This window comes from Micromys minutus (genome assembly GCF_963924665.1).
Source record: "Micromys minutus genome assembly, chromosome: 9".
In the NCBI taxonomy this organism is placed as follows: domain Eukaryota; kingdom Metazoa; phylum Chordata; class Mammalia; order Rodentia; family Muridae; genus Micromys; species Micromys minutus.
The window spans coordinates 17,023,786-17,043,100 of NC_137978.1; the positions used below are offsets into that span (position 1 = coordinate 17,023,786).

Here is a 19,315-nt window from a genome sequence, read left to right on the forward strand (position 1 = left end):
ATCATACTTGCTTTTGAAAAATAAAGTTTCCTTCTGTGTTATAGAAAGAAAAAAGGAAAATGATTCGCATTCAGTGAAAAGTATCCTCTCATGGAATGCATCCTAAAGAAGCTGTCTTACCTCTGTTTACATATATCTCTGATGGACGCAGCTTTTGCTATCAGTTTCTCCCACTGCAGCTCCTTGCCCTCAGAGAGAGAGGGCGCATCAGACATGGCCATGAAACGCTGAAGTTCAGGGTACACGCGATCCTGATAAAATCATTTCACCAAAAAAAAGAAGATAATTTGCTAATTCAAGCTGAATAATAATTATCTTTTTTATGCAGAATTTTCACCTCCAAATCTTGCATCTGCATTTGGAAATTATAAGGTATCTCTGCTCATCAGCAGAAAATAATGCTGTTGTGATTATAGAGGTTTTCCTAACAGACCTGTGCAGTTCATCCCAGAAAACAAGTGGCCCGATCATACCCTTTCTACAAAGCTTCTAATCACAACCATATTTCTATTACTTTACCATACACATGGGGAGAGAAATGTCAGAAGTAGGGCAATAAGATTATTTTAGGTTCTCAATTTCTGAGTCAAACACAAGTGACTGTTTTACAGATCAAATACACCGTAATAGATCAAACTTTGTCAAGGTAGCGATTGATGATACCCACAACAATTACTAAATCTGAGCATCACTGCCATGTAACTATTTTTCTTCAGAGAAAAGAACACATTTAATATAGCGGCAAGTATACAGCTAAGCTCACCTGCTTTTCCCACAGAGAGGTCAACAGCCGCAGCGTGACAGCCCGGAGTCGTGGTGTGGTCCCCAGCAGTTGAATTACCCTCAGGATCTGCCCTACGCATACCTGGGAAGGAAGTAAGAAACTGGTTTCATGGCGAAGGCAATCTCAAGGTTGCAAAGGGCATTTTCAATTCTTTGTTTTAAGTAAAAACTAGAGTGCAAGCTTAATTGGTTCTCACCAATCTTCTGAAAACAAGGAGACATCCTGGGGAGGAACTAGTCAGTAATTTGGGGAGCAAAGAGCTTAACCTCTGAGAATAACAAATGTAAAAACAGAGATTTGGGGACTTAAATGAATTTTTACATGCTATACTAAATGTATCTGTAGACATTAGCACTATAAGACAAAAATAAAAGGGGAAGAAATATTCTTGGCAAAATTGCATCCTAAAAATTTCATAATATGAAATAGAAATCAATAGCTTCTACCCTCCCCCAACCAAAAGAAATTAGTCAGTTGACATACGAAATAGAAATAAGTACCAATTATTTAGGTTTCTTCCTCCCAATCCCTAAAAAAAATAAGTCAAGTAATTTACTAACCTTGTGAACACCAAGTGTGGGCAAAGTATACAATATGTGATTGTATGATACAGGGTCTAAGGGTCTTCCCAATTTGAACATCAAAACTGGAATCAGATTTGGTACCTAAGATAAAGTGAAGGACACGTAAATTAGGCCATGGTCTGAGCTCTACAAATCAATGCCCACATCGTATTTCTTCAAAGCAAAAGCATGACTTGGTTGAATTAGAAGGTTTAGAAATATAGGCTATTTGTTATAAATGACAATTTCATACCAACACTAATATTCCAATTATATTATGATAAACTTCCAAACATAAGTTAAAACCTGTATTTCTTAAGCAACTATGACACCAAATATAAGAAAGTTAATATATAGGCTATCCATAAGAAATTTATAGTTCAAACAGATGGTTAACACTTAAGCTACACAAATAATAAATAGCTCCACGCTGAGGTGGTTAGGTTGTTCTCATATGAAATAATCAAAATCAGAGTCCTACAAAGGAAGTGAACAGTTTAACATGTCTATGAGTTCTTGTTTCTATCTCTTTGTATTCACAATAAAATGAAAAAAAAAAATCAATTGATTCATTGGTCACTAAAATAAATGTTAAGGTAGTATTTCTCACACCAATTCCATTCAGTGAAATCCCTATTGAAATCCCAGCTAAAATTCCTTGGTTAGGATACTAGTCCTAAAAGCAAAGGATGTTGAAAGCTAGGATCTCCAATATCTGTACAACTCTATAAATATACTGAAAGATACTGAACTATACACTTTCACCGAATGAACTGAATTTTATGCACACCACAGCTTAGTAAGATACTTGAAAATTCAACTCAAGAACTGGGAGTACTCGGTTGCCTCCTGGAGATGAAAGTTGAGTCCCCATTGCTGAAGACTCAATGCACTTCAGACACAGGACTCCAAGGATCTGGGTTGACCTGGTCTAAAGGCCTCTTCGCTGTGGACTAGCTTTCACAGTGCTGGGAGGAGCTATCCAAGCTGCCAAAAGCAGGAAGCCATCTGTACTCCTACCCAACTGTGAAGTCCATGAATCATAACTAACCAGCATGGTGAGATATATCTCAAGGGGCGATAGTGGCTTCATATCTCAGTGGGAACAAACAGCTGTCTGATTGGACTTAAGGCCTGCTTACTAGGAGGGAAACCATGCCAGGTACTAAAACCTGACCCAACTACCCAGAGTGAATAATATAATGATCTTAGAGGACAACCTACTATCACCTCTTGACTAGACAAACAAAATTCCCAATCCTATTCTAAATTCTCATCCCTTATCAAACAAGCTTCTCTCTTTGGGGTAGACGAAGACCTTGACAAGCAGACACAGCTGATGAAGTGTGGAGAAGGGTGACTGCATTGTGCCCAGTCCCACTAAATACATCTAGAGTGAAACTCTTGTACCCGCATATCGGGAACATGGAGGGTGGGGTGGGCACAAGGATTCTAAGAGCCAGAGAACCAGGAAATCTGCTGTGAGAGTGTCTTCTAGAAATGGCAGAGAAGCTTCACCTAGGATCCCTCCACAATAAAGCTGCCTAAACTCACCTGAAGGACAATGTCAGTATCCATGTTAATGTGGAAAGGGGGAATTTCACAAGGGACCATCCCCAGAGAAGGAACTATAGGCAGCTAACTAGTAATAAGAAAGAAAATTCATTTTTCCCAGGGATAAGCCCCTTAATGGTTTATCCAATAAGCAGTCCTGAAATCATATATATACTAACAACACTAAACAAACTTAGCAGGTTGTACTCATATATTTATTTATATATACATATATATACATACATATACATATGTATGTGTGTATATACATATAACATATAACAAAATACATATAACATATATACATAAAACATATAACAAAATATATAATAAATATATATAACATACACATATAACAAAACATTTATATACATATATATGCATACACACACACACACACACACACACACACACACACACATATATATATATATATAAAACAAAAAAAAAAATGGCCCAAGAGCTTGAGAGCAGGGGGCATGAGAAAGTTGAGGAAGGAAAAAGGAGGGAAAAGATGTAATTATATTCTAGTTGAAAAAAAAATGTTCAAATTTGCAAAAGGAAAAACACAAAAGAAAGAAAAGAGCTGGGTGCAGTGGCGTACCACAGTCCCTGCATTAAGAATGCTGAGGAGGAGGAATACAGGTTTGGGTGCTAAGAGGGAATAGAGGTTTGGGGCCAACCAGGGTTAGACAGTGACTTAAAGCCTGCTAGGACAAAAACAAAAAAATCATGCTGTCTCAAAACAGCATGAAAAAACTCTACTTAAAATAATGTGTGATTCGTTATATAATCTAAACCTTAGCTTGATAGACCAGAATGTAATCAAAAAACTAATCTTCCACACTCCACATTTCAAAGGTTTGTATCCAGTATCTATTACTTCTACCTCAGAAACCCATTTCTCCTGGGCTTCTAAGAAGGCATTGACTTTAATTTCAGGAGGGAAAAATGTCCTCTTAACCCTACCACCAAAACATGTGACAGTTAAAAAATTAATTTGCTAATGATGCTTGCCACAGTATTCTGGGGCAGCACAAGGGCTTTGCTGGCTAGAACCTCCCGCACACAGACAGAATTCTTAAGGATTCTCGCAGGTGGTAGGGCTTTGCTGGAACAGAAGCTTCATTGCTCTCAGCTTGGACAAAGGAAGAAAGACAATTTTTTGAGCTGGCTTCCTATTTCCCATTTTAATTAAAACCAAAAGGTTATCTTAGATTGCCTTCCACGAGTCTCAATCATTTATCTCCTGTGTAATGGTTTCTACCAGGACACTCTGACAGATCCTTAGTTCTGGGAATGGCGATCAGCGCATTTAGTGGCATTTTATAAAACAGTGTATTTAATCATGTGGCTTTTAAACAAATGTCTTAATTATATTGTCAGTAGAGAAATAAAATGCTGTATTTATGCCCTAAAAGTAGAGTTGCTTTAAGAGCCTTCAACCTCAAGAAACATCAGCCTTTCTCTGCCAATTTTTTTTTTAAGTCAGAAATGTTTATACTACACATTCTATACCATCTATAGATATAATCGACATAATCGCTGACAAGCCGAGACTGTTGGTCTTCGCCCAACACATGTAGCAGAGGGCTGCCTTGTCTGGACTCAGTGGAGGGGGATATATACCTAATCCTTTAGAGACTTGATGTCCCAGAGATGAGAGATACCCTGCTGAGCATCCTCTCAGAGGCAAAGGGGAAGGGGGAAAGGGGTAAGAACTCTGTAAGGGGGTACCAGGAAGGGGGCAACATTTTGGATGTAAAAAATATTAATTAATAAAAATATATAATTAGGGAAAATACCTATCTCAAATTAAGTAGCCATGTAGGATATAAATACACACATATATACACACATGCATACATACAAACATACAAATATAGATATAGGTTGGGAGTAAAAAAGACATAATAGCCCAAATTAAATAGCCATGTAGGTAGAAAGAATAGTGCAAAGACAGTGCACTGGAAAAACCCAAACTCAGCACATCCATGAGAAATATTTGAGCCTGGGAGTATGGACTGCTATTTGCCTAATGCCACAGGGACATGTTACTTCCTTACTGAATGCCGGCGTCAGCTCCAGAGTCTCCTGCTCTTCACAGACAGAAGCAACACAGTGCTTGGATTTACCTGAGTTAGAGTACGCTGGTCAGTGTGCTCTGTCCACTCCCTTGCTATCTGGCTTCGGAGAGCACAATGCTTTCTCTTTTCAGATTCGGAGCTTTGCTGAACAAATTGATTTAAAACATGGGATTCTTACAAAAATCCCATGACTATCGGCAGATTCCTCAGCAGGAGTTTCATAAGGCAAAGGGGAGTAAGTGCATATTCAAAATGCATTATTGAATGCATTTTATGCAGTTATGCAATTAAATGCAATATTAAACAGGGGACTGCAAACCAGGAATACTGTAACTAGCAAAACTACCAAAACACTTCAAATATCAGGAGAAAGAAAGGCATTCTCAGATATATAAGAGCTTAAATGAGATCACCGCTAAACCTGTCGAAAAGGAAATGTTAAAGAGACCTGCTGTAAATGAAAAGCAAGCACACGAGAAAGCAACACAGAAGCACAAAAAACTATAAAGTTTGCTTGAAAATCAGATATATGGACACTCAAAATCCTATAATGTGGTAGTGAGGCATTTATCACATAAAACATAAAGCATTTTTTGAATTTCTCTAGTTGGAGATGGACGAAGGGATGCCACCAAGCATGTGTGAAGGTCCGCACGTAGACTAAAGCAGTCCGTGCTCACATTCTACTGCGTGGGTGTCAAGGACCAAACACAGGCCATCAGGCTTGGTGGCAAGCAAAAGAGCAGGACTTACATCATTTTGTACAGAAGTTAGCAGCTGAAAAAGACTGCTGCACCTAATGAAATCTTATGATGCTCATGGTAGCTGTACAGGAAATAATCATAAAAATGCATCAACAGAAACAAAGAAGCAATGCAACACAAACAAACAATCAAACAAAGCAGCCAAAGAAGTGGATCAAAAGCTACGAAACATACAGAAAGCAGCTGACAACTGAAAGTTCCGTCACACTACTAATTTCACGTGAGGTGAGGGATTCGCTCCACCCAAGAGACAAGGGCATAGTGGAGACGGACAGCCCGGTCCAGCTGTGTAGACACTGAGAGCACTGTGCAGAGGCTGCAGAACACTATTTGAGAGCCGAAGGCACAGGGCCGGAAGCAAAGACGTACTCCACACAAGAGGTAATCAAGAAATAGCCGAAATAACCACGCCCATCAAGCAGCCAAAAAAAGATTAGATTTCTTTTTAAATCAACAAATTAAAAGTGAAAAAAATAATAAATAAAACTAGCATATGAGCTGGTAAACTCACTTCTTAGCATTTGCCTATTACAATGTAAAGGAGGTCATCAAAGATATTTACAAACTCATAACCACTGCAGCATTACCTACAATCACCATTCACAGAGACAACCTAGATGTCAGCCAAGGCCATTAATGAATGGGTAGAGGAACACAGTGCTGTATACACTGTTCTGCTTTCAACAGGAAAAAAAAAAAACCCTATCATATGGAACAACTTAGCTGAGCCTTGAAGAATTATGCTAAGAGAAGCAAGGCAGGAACAAAGTACAAATACCATGTAATTCACTTATATAAAGTTCCAGAGGAGGCCTGACTCAAGCAAAGAGTAATAGTAGTTCCCAGTTAATACAGGAAAGAAATTTGAGAGAGTGCTGCTCTGTGGAGACAGAGCATCAGAAATCAGCAATGAGTTAGCAATATTATACAATATTATACGTAGAAGTCAGTGGAGACAGATTTCACTCTGTTGATCTTTAGAACCAAGAAAAAAGAATCATGGGTTTGTTTGTTAAGAGTAAGAAAGGCTGGGCATCATGGTCCTGGCTTTATACCCAGCACACAGAGACCCAGGCAGATGGATCTCCATCAGTGTGAGGCCAGTCTGAGATGTAGAGAAAGTTTCAGAAAAGCCTGGGCTAAAAAAAGTCCATGTTCTAAAAAACAACAAACAAACTAAAACTGCCAGAAAGGCTTTATGGCTTTGCAAAGCTCATTTAATTTAACTATTTTATTTTCCATATGATAAAATTGAAACCCAGAGTGATCTTCCTTTATTAGTAGCCACGGAATGATGAGATTTCATCATTCTTTTTTGGCACAGTGACAAGAAACCAAGATTTCATACTGTCTATTACAAGAATGGGGAGTTATCATCTGAGCCTTCTACTATTAAAAAAAAAAAAGGCAAGTGGAACACAAGCCAGCATTTCCCTGGAATCAAGTACAATAAAACTGGAATATAATAAATTAGCTCCAACTTCCAGGAAAAATATACATGTTGCCAAGCCTTCAAAAGGATACACACACACACACACACACACACACACACAATCTTACAGATAGTTGCATAGTAAAAATCACAAGCAGCACTATTTGTTTAGAGATTACAATATAAAGTGTTTTGTTACAACCTCAGTCATCAAACTTGAGACTATACAATGCTTATAACTAGCCCTCATTCTTAAGAGAAGAGGGTTACAGTTATCACTAAATGAAAATGTACAAAGCACATAAATAGAAAAATTACCAGGGAAAAGAAATGAAGAACAAAGTAATCATCCAACAGAAGTAAGTAGCAGACAGGACAGTGTCTATTTCTCTCCACCTTTCCAAAGTCATGTCACAAACACTAGGCAAAAGCACCACAAAGGTACACTGGTGATTCATATTTTATTTGAATCCTTATGCTGATCTGCCCCATAGCAAGTGAGGCTAAGCCTTTGATAATCAGAAGGATATTCCAAAGACCAGCATGGGGAACCAGGGCACCTCTAGCACTTGAGTTCAGGGGTGGTTCAAACAAAGCAATACTCATTTGTAGCATTAAAGCAGAAGAAACCAGAGGTGATGTTTACAGCTAGCCTAAGCAAACACAAGTACAGGGAGGGCAGGTGCTGAGTCTTAGCATCTGTATTCATGTGGAAAGACCTACGACTTCCTTGCAGACCTTTGCCTTCCCCACAGCAATAACATGCACACCGTGGGACACTCCCCTCACGCCCTTGGTTTTAAGTGGATTTGCTTAATCACAGTTCATGATGTCCTTTCTCCAAGGTCACCTGTGAGCAGAGCTTTCTGCACCCGGCCCCACCCACACTCCACAGTAAGCACGTGGCTTTCTCACACAGGCTTCCACATCTTTGAATTACCGAATGCCGGTACAGTTTTGCCGAAAACTTAGTCCTGTGAATATGGACTCCAATTCTGTGCATGCAAGTTTCTGTGCCACTCCTCAAAGACTGCCAAGTAATAAATATGTACAAGATTATAAATGAAAGGGTAAAACAAATCTTACATTACAAAAGGGGGGGGGGGTAATGTGCTTGAGTTATGTCTATAAGGATAGGCATAAATGGATTTAAGAGTTTTAATACTTAAAGGTCCTTTATATTAAAAAAAAGTCCTTCATTTGAGGGGCTGGAGACACGGCTTGGTGGTTCAAAACACTTGTTCTTGCAGAGGACCTGAATTCAGTTCCCAGCACCCACATGGCAGCTCAGAACTACCTGAAACTCCAGTTCCAGGTTGACTTCATTGGCCACCAGCAGGCCATGTTCATGGTGCACACACACACACACACACACACACACACACACACACACACACCTACGCACATAAACTAAAATCGTAGAAAAACTTCACTTTAGTTGGATGTGGTAGTAGCACAAGTGTGCACTCCCAGGTACTGGAAAAAAATGAGGCAATAAAATCTCTTCAACCCAGGAGCTATAAATCTGGTGCACACACACACACACACACACACACACACACACACACTCACACACATACTCACTTACTCACACACACACACACATACACAGACACACACTCACACACAGACACACACACACAATCACAATCACTCAACTCATTCATTCTACTAAAAATGGCATTATATACAATTAGGCATTTTCAAAGATTGATTAATTCCTTCTTCCTCAATTACCTGATTTCTCTAATTATAACATCTGCTTATTGCTTAAGTAATTCATTGCAAAGCAGTCGCAGATAGGTACTGAAAAGTTAATTATGTCCTCCACATATAAGGAACCTGTAGGCATCAAAGGGAAGGTAAATGTGGTATAATTTTACTCCTCTGAGATTCAATTATAGTTACATCACAACATGATCATTAAGCAAATAATCGTAAACAGTGGCTGTCCACCTTCCTAATGCTGCAACCCTTTAATACAGTTCATCATGCTGTAGTGACCCCCAATCACAAAATTACTTTGTTGCTACTTCATAACAGCATTCTGTTATACATTATAATATAAATATCACAGATATGTAGAACATCTGAGATTCTGGACTCCTGATATGCAACCGCATTCAACACCCCATCAGCGCAGCCCATGCTACCCTGCCGCCCTGAGGTGGATAGTGATGCAGAATCTCTTGTGCATTGTAAATAAAAATCCTGTGGCCCACAGGAAAGGGTAGAACAGAAGATGGGACATCCCATAGGCAGAAAGAATTCCGGGATAAAACCAAACAAGGCTTGGGCCCAGGGAACATGGAGGAGGTCAGAAGCATGGGAGTTGAACAGAGGTAACCAGCTAAGTTACATTAGAATAAATTAAATAATAAGTAATATTCTACAGAGGAAATAGCCAAAGCTTATGGTGTACGTATCTGTAAAAGTACGTGAGTCTCAGAGTCCTTATTCTGGGAGCTGGGAGGAAAAACTTGATTTTAGGGTCCCACAGGCTGAGAACTGAGGGCCTAACTGGTTGTGCTGGTTAGCCTTTGGGAGTCATTTGAGGTTAAGAGAAAACAAAGAGAGACCAACAAACCAGACAATCACTCCATCTTGGGTGCCTGCACACACTGTAGCATAGCTCAGGTGACAAACTGAAGCTCCAATAGAGGTGAGGACTCTGTCAAAGCAATCTAGCTCCAAGACCTCTGTGGCTGCCAGTGAGCCCTACAAGGACTGCAGGTTATATTTTCACCTTGTCATCCCATACCTTACATACAGACTTTACTTGTAAAATACATAAAGGATCCGAAACTCTTCTCCAGCCGCCTGAATTGTCATCAGCAAGTGGATCCTGTAACGATGCTGCAATTGGTTTCTCTATAAATGGGTATTAAAAGTCAACCATTTGCAAAGTAAAGTACTTAACAGTATGATAATCAAATTAACATGGAACCAGAAAATTGCACCTGTCTGTCAGATAAAGGGTACAGGGATGTCAAAAGCGGGCACACTCAGATTTGAACACATAAATTTCCCGATATACCAGAAAACAGAGTCAACAATGCAGCAGCTCCAAGGATCAGTGCACGATACTGTAAGGTGAATTCAGATAGTGGATCAGTGGAGGAGTGACTTCCTGGGAGCTCTTAGTACCTTCTGGCTCCTGACTATCTCTCAGCATCAAAGGGCCTACAAACACACACACACACACACACACACACACAAAATATGGCAATAAGTTTAAACTATCAGAAAAATTGGCCCGACCACATTGTGAAAATGTAACTGTTGGAAAAGAAAAGGAAATATAATAAGCTTTAACTCCACCAGTTGCTAACATTTTGATAACTGAATTCCTGAAGGCCTTAATTTCTTTCCGTGAACTAATGTAGCTTTTACATTGCTACCATGTGAGCTCCAACTCACTGGAGACCTGACGGGTAGAAGTGAAGTTGAAGGCAAATAAGCTCTAAGTAATTTGTACAGCAAGAGGATTTCTCCTCTCAATTACAGAAAGCCAGGCTCTCCTACTTGTGTTTCACTGGGAAAGTGTTTTCTGTCAGAAAAAAACAAGATTGTGAAAATTGTACAATGGGCTATAAAACTATACACACACAACTAAGTGAGCAGCTACATACTAAAGCCAGAGAAACTCGATTTTTTTTTTTTTTTTTTACTTTAGTACAAATAAAAAAAGAGAGATTGCTCAAGGAAACCATGAGAGTCAAGTCAGCCTCCTAGGGTATAAAAATTCAGAAGAGACTAAGAGTATAACCAAACCTTATGCTAACCATGTAAGTAAGGGTACTCCATACCTCAGAAGTGGGAAAAAGAACAGGCTAGCACAGGTGGCTAATGCTCAAGTCCAACTCCAAAGCCTTTCTTCCCTACTTCAAATATAATGACTTCAAAGTGGAACTTTACGCCTCATACAGTGGAATCTATAAGGCGTGACAATAAATAAATGGCCTGATTAGAATATGTTACACTGACCAAGAGTCAACCCAAGACTGAAGTAACAGTAACTTTTCTGAAGAAGAAAACTCCACCTGGAACACTGGCGGGAGGGGAGCCGCTGATATAAATCTCTGGAAGCAAAGCGCAACAGTGAAGACTGGGTGTCTCACTGAAGCGAAACACTGGAAAATGCTGTTCGGGGATGACAGGAAACAGATCTGCTGTGCTCTTATCTTACATCATCTTCTGCTTCAGGGCAAATCATCAGACTAGAGATGAAATAAGCGTTTGGAAGATGATGCTGGCATCTGTGACAGGAACATGATAGGGTGGGTGATAAATTAATCAATGGATGGTTTAGAAAAGCCAATTAGCTACCAGGGAAGGGTAAAGCAACAAGAAAATAAAATCCCATGTGGTTTTAGGAATCATTTTAAAGAATTTGGAAAAGTTCTTTGAAGGCGAATGTGAGCATGCTCCCGAGGCAGGTAAGAACTGGCTGAGCGTTCACAGTGAAAGCTTTCCTACAGTATGCAAGTTTGTGCTGGGTGGCAAAATGCCTCTGCCAATCAACTTAATAAGGAGAGCTTTAATTTGACTCATAGCTTCCGAGATTTAGTTCATGGCCACCTGGCCCTGTCACTATGGGTGTACAAAGTCCAGTACATGTCAGAAATATATCATCAAGGAAGTCTGTTCAGCTCATAGCCACCAGCAAACAAGGCGGGAAGGGGCCGGGAGCTCCCCACCACTTCAGGAGCACAGCCCAATAACCTACTTCAACCTGCCAACCACTGCTCTCCAGGTTTCAGTGCGCCCAGTGCTATCACTCGCTGCCAACCAGGCCTTTAACAAGCAAGCCTTTGGGAGCCACTCAGGATAGAAACGATCACAGTAAGAATTGATATGGATTAAGAAAAGCACCCAGCAAAAGGAATAAACCAAATCACCTGGCCAGGAGAAAGCAGAGGAGCCTGGGAAACTGAGTTCAATCTCAGGAACTCACAGAAAGGTGAAAGGAAATATCCTACTATGCAACCTGGTCCCTGTCCTCTAAAAGCACACTGTGGTACAAATGAACACACACACACACTCTTCCAGCCAATGATTTAATATTCCAAGAAAAAATGGTAAAATTTCTTAATATACAGACTGCTACTGAAATCAAAAATGGGAAAACACCTAAATCTGAAACTTCAATAAAAAAGAAAAGCAAAGAAAAGATAGTAACAAGGATCCAGGGAGATGTCTTGGTTGATAAAGTGTTTGTCATGCAAGAATAAAGATGGAGACCTGAGTTTAAGCTCCACTGACTTCGGAAAAATGTCAGATGGCACAGGAACACACTGTGGGGACATAGGGTCTACAGGAGACCTGAGGCTTATGGAGAAGCCATTCAAGCCAAATGAGCTGTCTCCAGGTTCAGAGACAGACCTTGCTTCAATACTGGAAGTGACCCAAGGCTGACTTCTGGCCTCCACATGTCCATGTGTACCTCCCCACATATAAACATATGCACATAAAAAAGTTAATGAAGAACATTCGATCCTATTACTGTTTATATAACTGCAAATTATAAGACAATTTTAATTGTACCATATATTAAAGTTTTAATGTAGATTCAAATTACTCCATAGAAGGATATAGTGAAATGGCCACAATTCTGGGGGAGTAATAGACGGTTTCTAAAGAGAAAGTTTCAAACTCTACTTCCGGTGGCTGGAAAAATCAGTAGATCATACTCTTGCCTCTCAAGCAATAGGACCCCACTTAGGTTCCTGAAGTCAGTGAGTACCTGCCAGTGTAAAGGTAGACAGGCAGACCCCTATGGCTAGCCCACCAGCTACTCTAGCCAATTTGTAAGTTTCAGGCCTGTGAGGTGCAAACTTGCATACATATGTTCACACACACACACACACACACACACACACACACACACACACACACAACCCTGACTAAGACGGGCTTCTTCTTATGATCTGGAACTTCAACCCACAACCTTCATAACCAGTAAAATTGTGTTTATGGAATCCCAGTTTGATCCTTTTAGGAAGAAGTTACTTTAATTACTGTTTGTTGTTCTAACTTTAGCCTATGTTGACTTTGGTCTACGCTAGGACCTAGTTCTTTATTCACAATAGCAGTGCATGGCATACATTACAGGCAGGAACTGTGTTCCTTTTCTTGTATTTGCTCAGGACCATATATATCAAGCACTTATCAACATGAGCCAAAATGTACTCGAGATGAATTTAAAATGGAAAACCTCTTAAAAAATGTAGTTCTGCCAAAAAAAAAAAAAAAAAAAAAAAAAAAAAAAAAAAAAAAAAAAACACAAAACACTTTCCAGCATTCCAACACATTCCCTGTTATGTTCTAAACTCTGAACTCCAGACTGTGGCAGTTCTTATCCTGTCAGTGAATGTGCTGCGTGTCTGTAACCCCAGAAATATGAAGAACATCATACACCAGGAAGATCTTGATCGTCAGTCCATCTTCATTGTCAACTTTACTGGATCAGAAATCACCTGAAGAGACACAGGCATGGGCATAGCTGTTCCAGCACCTCTGGGCATAAGTCAGAAGACCCTCTCCCAGCAGAGGCAGCCAACATGGCTGCTTGCCTTGCTTCCTGGTGGTGAAAGCATCATCTAACTCACGGCTCTCCTTCCTACCAACTTTTGTTACTATCAGAACCAGGTTTCTTTGACTGACCTGAACAGAAATGCCCCATGCCTTCAGAGTCGGGATAAGACAGCTGAAGCGTCCTGTTCTGTGAACTGTGCAGTTATAGGGTTCTCTGCCTCTCCAGTGAGCAAGTAACACTCTAGCTTATGTCCCTACTGTGAAAGCTAACCTAACTTATCTCATTTCTATTATAAATATCCATTATATTGATTCCTTCCATTCAGAAAACCTTGACCACTACATTTCCTCAGAAGAAAAAAAAAAAATGTTTTTCAACACACATACACTGGTTCCAGACCATTAAGTTTCTAGTCTACTAGAGACTAAGAGCCTACACTTAGACAGGAGCAATTAATATTAGAAGAGTATTTCTAAACACATATTCTACATATATAATGAAGAAGAACAAGCATTGGGAATTTTCAATGGCTCAATATTGTTTGACCAAGTGATCATCATGGTAAGTAGCTTGTTGCCTGGTACTTCCTCCAAATAGAAACCTTCCCTCTGAGGAGGAGCAGGAAGCTTATAAGACACTGAAAGTAAACACATGTCACATGTCCAGGTAAGAGTCACAGGATGAATCTAAGTTGCCCAGTAATCACAGGACTGTGTCAGCTGCCTGCAGACTGTATGGACATCTCTGGGGCTTTAGTGTGGCATCACCAGTGTTGGAGTGGGCTGTTGAGAGATGCAGCTGCTTTTGAGTCATTACTCATTTCCAAGTAAGTGCTCATGTACTCACTCCTGTTAGTAAGCCAGTAGAAGCTCACAGATCCACCACATTAGATTTAGGTTCAATGCTTTGGCCTGTCACAGGTGCCTTTTCTCTGGTGAGGAGTTGTGTATGTTGTGCCTCTCCAGGAATAATCCGGCATAAACATGGGTAAACACTAGAAATGTAGCCAACTTAATTGAGATGTCCTATAAGAGTAAAATATAAAACGTATCTGGAAGGGTTTATGGAAAAGAATCAACCAAATATTTCAGAAATTTGGTTTTTTTTATTAAATTTTGAATATTTCAGATATACTAGGCTATATAAAACACAGCATTAAATGTTATATGTGAAGTATGTGGAGGGTGTAAGTCAGAATTCGGTGTGGGATAAATTCCTTGACTATTCTTCATCTTCAGACAGGGTCACTGAACCTGGGGCTCACTGATTTGTCTAGACTGACTGGCCAGCAAGCCCTTACCAGATCCTCCTTACCTCTGTTTGCATTAGCATAAAATTACAGGTGCTCACTGCCACACTTTGGGATTTCTGTGTGCTGGGGATGTGAGCTCCTGTCCTTGGGCTTTGTGACAAGCACTTTTACACTTGCCACCACCCCACTGTTCAAAAACACTAGTCTTAATCTCCTTGATTAATGTAAATATTGATTAGTGTGTAAGTAGAACATGGCTTAGTGTAGATTAAGAGCATGCTACCAAGCCTGATGACCTGAATTCAATCCCTGGAATCCTCATGATGGAAAGAAAGAAGCAACTTTAAAAAGAGGTCTGACCTTCATATACATGTTTCACATACATACATACAAGCACATACACACATATGTGAGAAAATGAATATGAAAAAACAGACACACAAACATACATAACAGTGAATATCTCCCCTTCGAAGGACTTGGGATGGAAAGGATGATGCCAGCTCCAGACAGACAACGAAAAGCTCTGTTTAGCTACAGCCAGGCACTACACCTGTAACCAGAATAAATAGCTGTACAATGTACAAGGAACAACAACAATGTAACTTTTGCTGACCATGGGTTATGCCATTGAATTCACATGCTAAATTTCAATGAAGCAAGTTCTTTTATAACTCCCGGGTTAGATAGAGAGCAGTATACCATTGTTATGTTACTGTAGAATCTCTAGTACGCTAGGATATTATAAGAATTAAGAAATTGACTGTTTATACAAAGACATAGACATCTTCTTTACATGGAACCAAATCAGGAACAGATAAAAACTAAAACTTCATGTCCTCTGAAAATACTGGCAAAACTGACTAAGGTTGCCACTCCAGTAACACAAAGTCCTTGTTGAATGGCAACTAAGCTGGAATTCAGTGCAAAAAAAAAAAAAAAAAAAAAAAAAAATTGAGAGAGAGAGAGAGAGAGAGAGAGAGAGAGAGAGAGAGAGAGAGAGAGAGAGAGAGAGAGAGAGAGAGAGAGCACATGCATTGCTTTTGAGGCCAGTCAGCAATCCCTGTGTCCATCTTCACACCATTACCAGAGGTTGCTAGAGATTCCAAGAACTTAGATTCAGTACCTGATCCAGGATTTGTCCTCAGGCTCTCACTCTGACTCCTGCCTGCTTTGTTTTGTTTAATTCTTGTGGGGCAGGGGGCAGGGGGCAGGGGAGAGGGAGAATGGCTAAATAAGCCACCTTAAAAATATTTGCTAGTTTCTAAATTGCTAGAGTCTTCAGAGACAATGGCAATGGGCTGAATAATGTGTACCAATAGTATGATTTCAAAAATACCTAAGCAAAGAGGAATGTTCTAGCTCTTTCAAAAGGGGAAAGGAAAATGAGATATTCCAACTAAACTCTTTAGATATAAAAATATAAGCAGCAGAACAAAGCTAAGTCATTTTTACTGAGCTCCTTTGTGAAAACATATTTATATAGGACTCAAACCTTGCCCACCTTGAAAAATAAAGCAATATTCAGCACACACTAAATGGTCAATTTAATTTTTAATGAGTAGATGACATGGCAGGAAAGGTTCAGTATTTATAAATGGTAAATGTCTGGGAATGTCTTCATTGGCTTTTTTGAGCATTTTCAAAGAGCAGACACAAGGATTCATTAGCTCTTAGCACATATGAACCTGCTCCAAAGGCAGCCAAGAGAGTTGCTTAGCAACAGTGCATTTTGCATCTCTCATCATCCCCAAAGATGCTGCTGCTGCAGCGGCTAGGTCAAGCCTCTCATTAGCAACCTGACAAAGGGTTTCTATCTCCTGTTCTACAAAATTATTTTTATTTCCAGGTGAAACTCAAATATCTATGTATTATTCCAGCTGATAATATATTTCCTTTCCTCCTCCATTTTCTTCCCTGCCCCCACTTCAACTGATATGCTTTAATGAACCCATCAAAATACCTGTAACAAAAGCAGGCACTGAGAAATCCAATAGAATTTATATCCCTATTCACTGCACTCTAACTGGTCTACAGCTTTGGAGCAATAAAGTAAGAAAGCTTTAAAGCAAAGGAGGAAGAGAAAGACAATGAAACCAAATAACAAGAAAAGGTCAAAATGTCAGCTACTTGACTTCAAAATTAGCAAAACACAAAATGTTTTCAAATTACTTGCTATCCCTAACAACTTTATTGTTCCCATAAAAGCTAACCTGCACCATCTACCTAAAAGACAGAAAATTTCAGAGTGGTGATAAACTGTGGACAAACAGACAAATAATATTGAACATCAGCCATGGGAAAGAAGTTCAGTCCCTACTTTAATGACTATGTTATAAATGCCTCAGATCAATAACTGCTTATTCACTTTTGAAAAATACTTCATAAAATATTTACCAATCAACACAGTTTCCAAGCAGAACTAAGACCTGAATTCACATAATCTTTCCTGTTTATAACCAAAGACTCTTAAAAGGAAGTAAATACAATAAGCAGAAAGACATTTCACTTCATCGGATCTTAAAGTACATAACCCAGCCAGCTTGTGTCTGGGCCTATGCTTCCAGGCACACCCTACAGGAAGGAAGAAAAAAGTGCTGGTGTGTCAAAAAAGACGGAGCGTGGCCCTAATGGACACTACCAAGAATGGTCTAATGAGAAACATTTAAGAGCAACTGTTATCACAGCACATTAAATTAGAAACGTTTTTGGGCGATCTGAAAGGAACAATGTGATTGGCCTCCTGGGCTTCGCTGACTCCCACCCTGGTTTTTTTTTTTTTTTTTTTTTTTTTGGTTTTTTGTTTGTTTTGTTTTATATATATATATATATATATATATATATATATATATATATATATATATATATATATATATATATATATACTTTTTTTTCTATATACAAACAGCAAAGAATGAATCTTCAGGAGGATTTCCCAGAAGGGTGTCATTTACCACTAAAATATTTCATTCCAGCAGCTGAAAGACCATAAAAGGGTGAATGTCCTCCAGAGCCTCTAATAATGGCAATAGATCTTGTGTTACTATTCACAAGTGACCTCTCTGTCAGGCGATTTAATTTTTTCCCCTGCAGCATGGTTGGTTTCACACATGGTGTAATAACAGTTTTTGCACAACAAGACAATTCATCCGATTAGGCGACTGCATTAAGCCTTTCATGAACAGCATGTGCCACCACGGCTTTACCAGAGTTTGATTTAAGGCAACATAACATATGCATGCGTGGTTCTCCATTTTTCTATGGTTTCAAAAATGATTCCTGGACGTTTTGCAGCAACTTTGCAGACCACTGCCTGTGCCCTCCCTGACTTCAAAAAAATAAAAAAATAAAAAAATAAAAACAACCATCAATGCTTCACTGAGTGCTACAGAGATGCCCTGAGATCCAGTCAACAGAGATGAACACAAAACTCCTTTCTGCGTGAGCTAAAAATGACATTCTAATGTCTCATAGGGAGAGAGTAAGATAGGGGGCAGAGAGACCATACCTGACCGCTGGACTGACCTTCATTCATCACGGTATGGCACCGGTGTGTCACTGCTGTAATTGTCTATAGTTCAGATGCTTTAACCAGAGTGAATTTGGAGACCCTCGTTTGTAAATTTCAGCAAAGCACAAAATATAAACAGAGAAATCAAAGGAAGAGGTGTGAAGCAGCCATCTGGTAGTGGCTGCTGCAATAAATGTGCCAGCATCATTCAAGACCCATAGAAGCTGCGACCTAGGACGATCTGAATGCTCACCTCATGCTGCTGAGATTACTAAGGTTAAACCCATATTCCCAGCCAGAGCTGTAGTGACAGCTGGCAGAATTCTCCAGAGTTCCCTTAACTTTACAACCTCTAATTGATGCTGATAGGTCTGGTCATCATCTCTCCACCACCCTGCCCCAGCCCCTCAGAAACCTCTAATATCTGCATCTGGACAGGCTCCTTTGGGAAACGGGGTCAGCACATTGTCAGTATGGTGAAGGTGTCTGTACATCTCACAGCCCAAGAGGGATCCTCCTACTGCTCCATGGCCAGCAGCCAAACTTGCAGGAGGAAGGTTTCATTAGACTTGGTGCAGGGAAACTGCATCTGCCTTACCCACTCTTCGACCCTTAGGAATCTTGCTGCTGTGAACAGAGGCCTGTATATTCCCCTAGAGAGCTTCAGCCACTGGATCTTTAATATCACCCACCTGAGTTGCCCCCATTTCATTATAAGAAATGCTAACACGTGTTTTGCATTGACAAAAATCTGTGCACGTAAGCTGATGCTGTTACAACAATATCTCTTCCACCAATCACAGCCAAGTATATCACACACACACACACAC

General features: G+C 39.8%; 1 protein-coding gene across 1 annotated transcript in view; it reads right to left on the reverse strand.

Annotated features, from left to right (window-relative positions):
• Positions 1 to 19,315, reverse strand: part of FOCAD (focadhesin) — a 251,644-nt gene that overhangs the window by 147,560 nt on the left and 84,769 nt on the right. The window contains exons 11-13 of the mRNA XM_080921861.1: positions 1,345 to 1,449; positions 764 to 865; positions 121 to 251 (exon numbers count right to left, since the gene is read on the reverse strand). Coding sequence (XP_080777987.1) covers positions 121 to 251; positions 764 to 865; positions 1,345 to 1,449 — 338 coding nt within the window. The remainder of the gene's footprint in view (positions 1 to 120; positions 252 to 763; positions 866 to 1,344; positions 1,450 to 19,315) is intronic.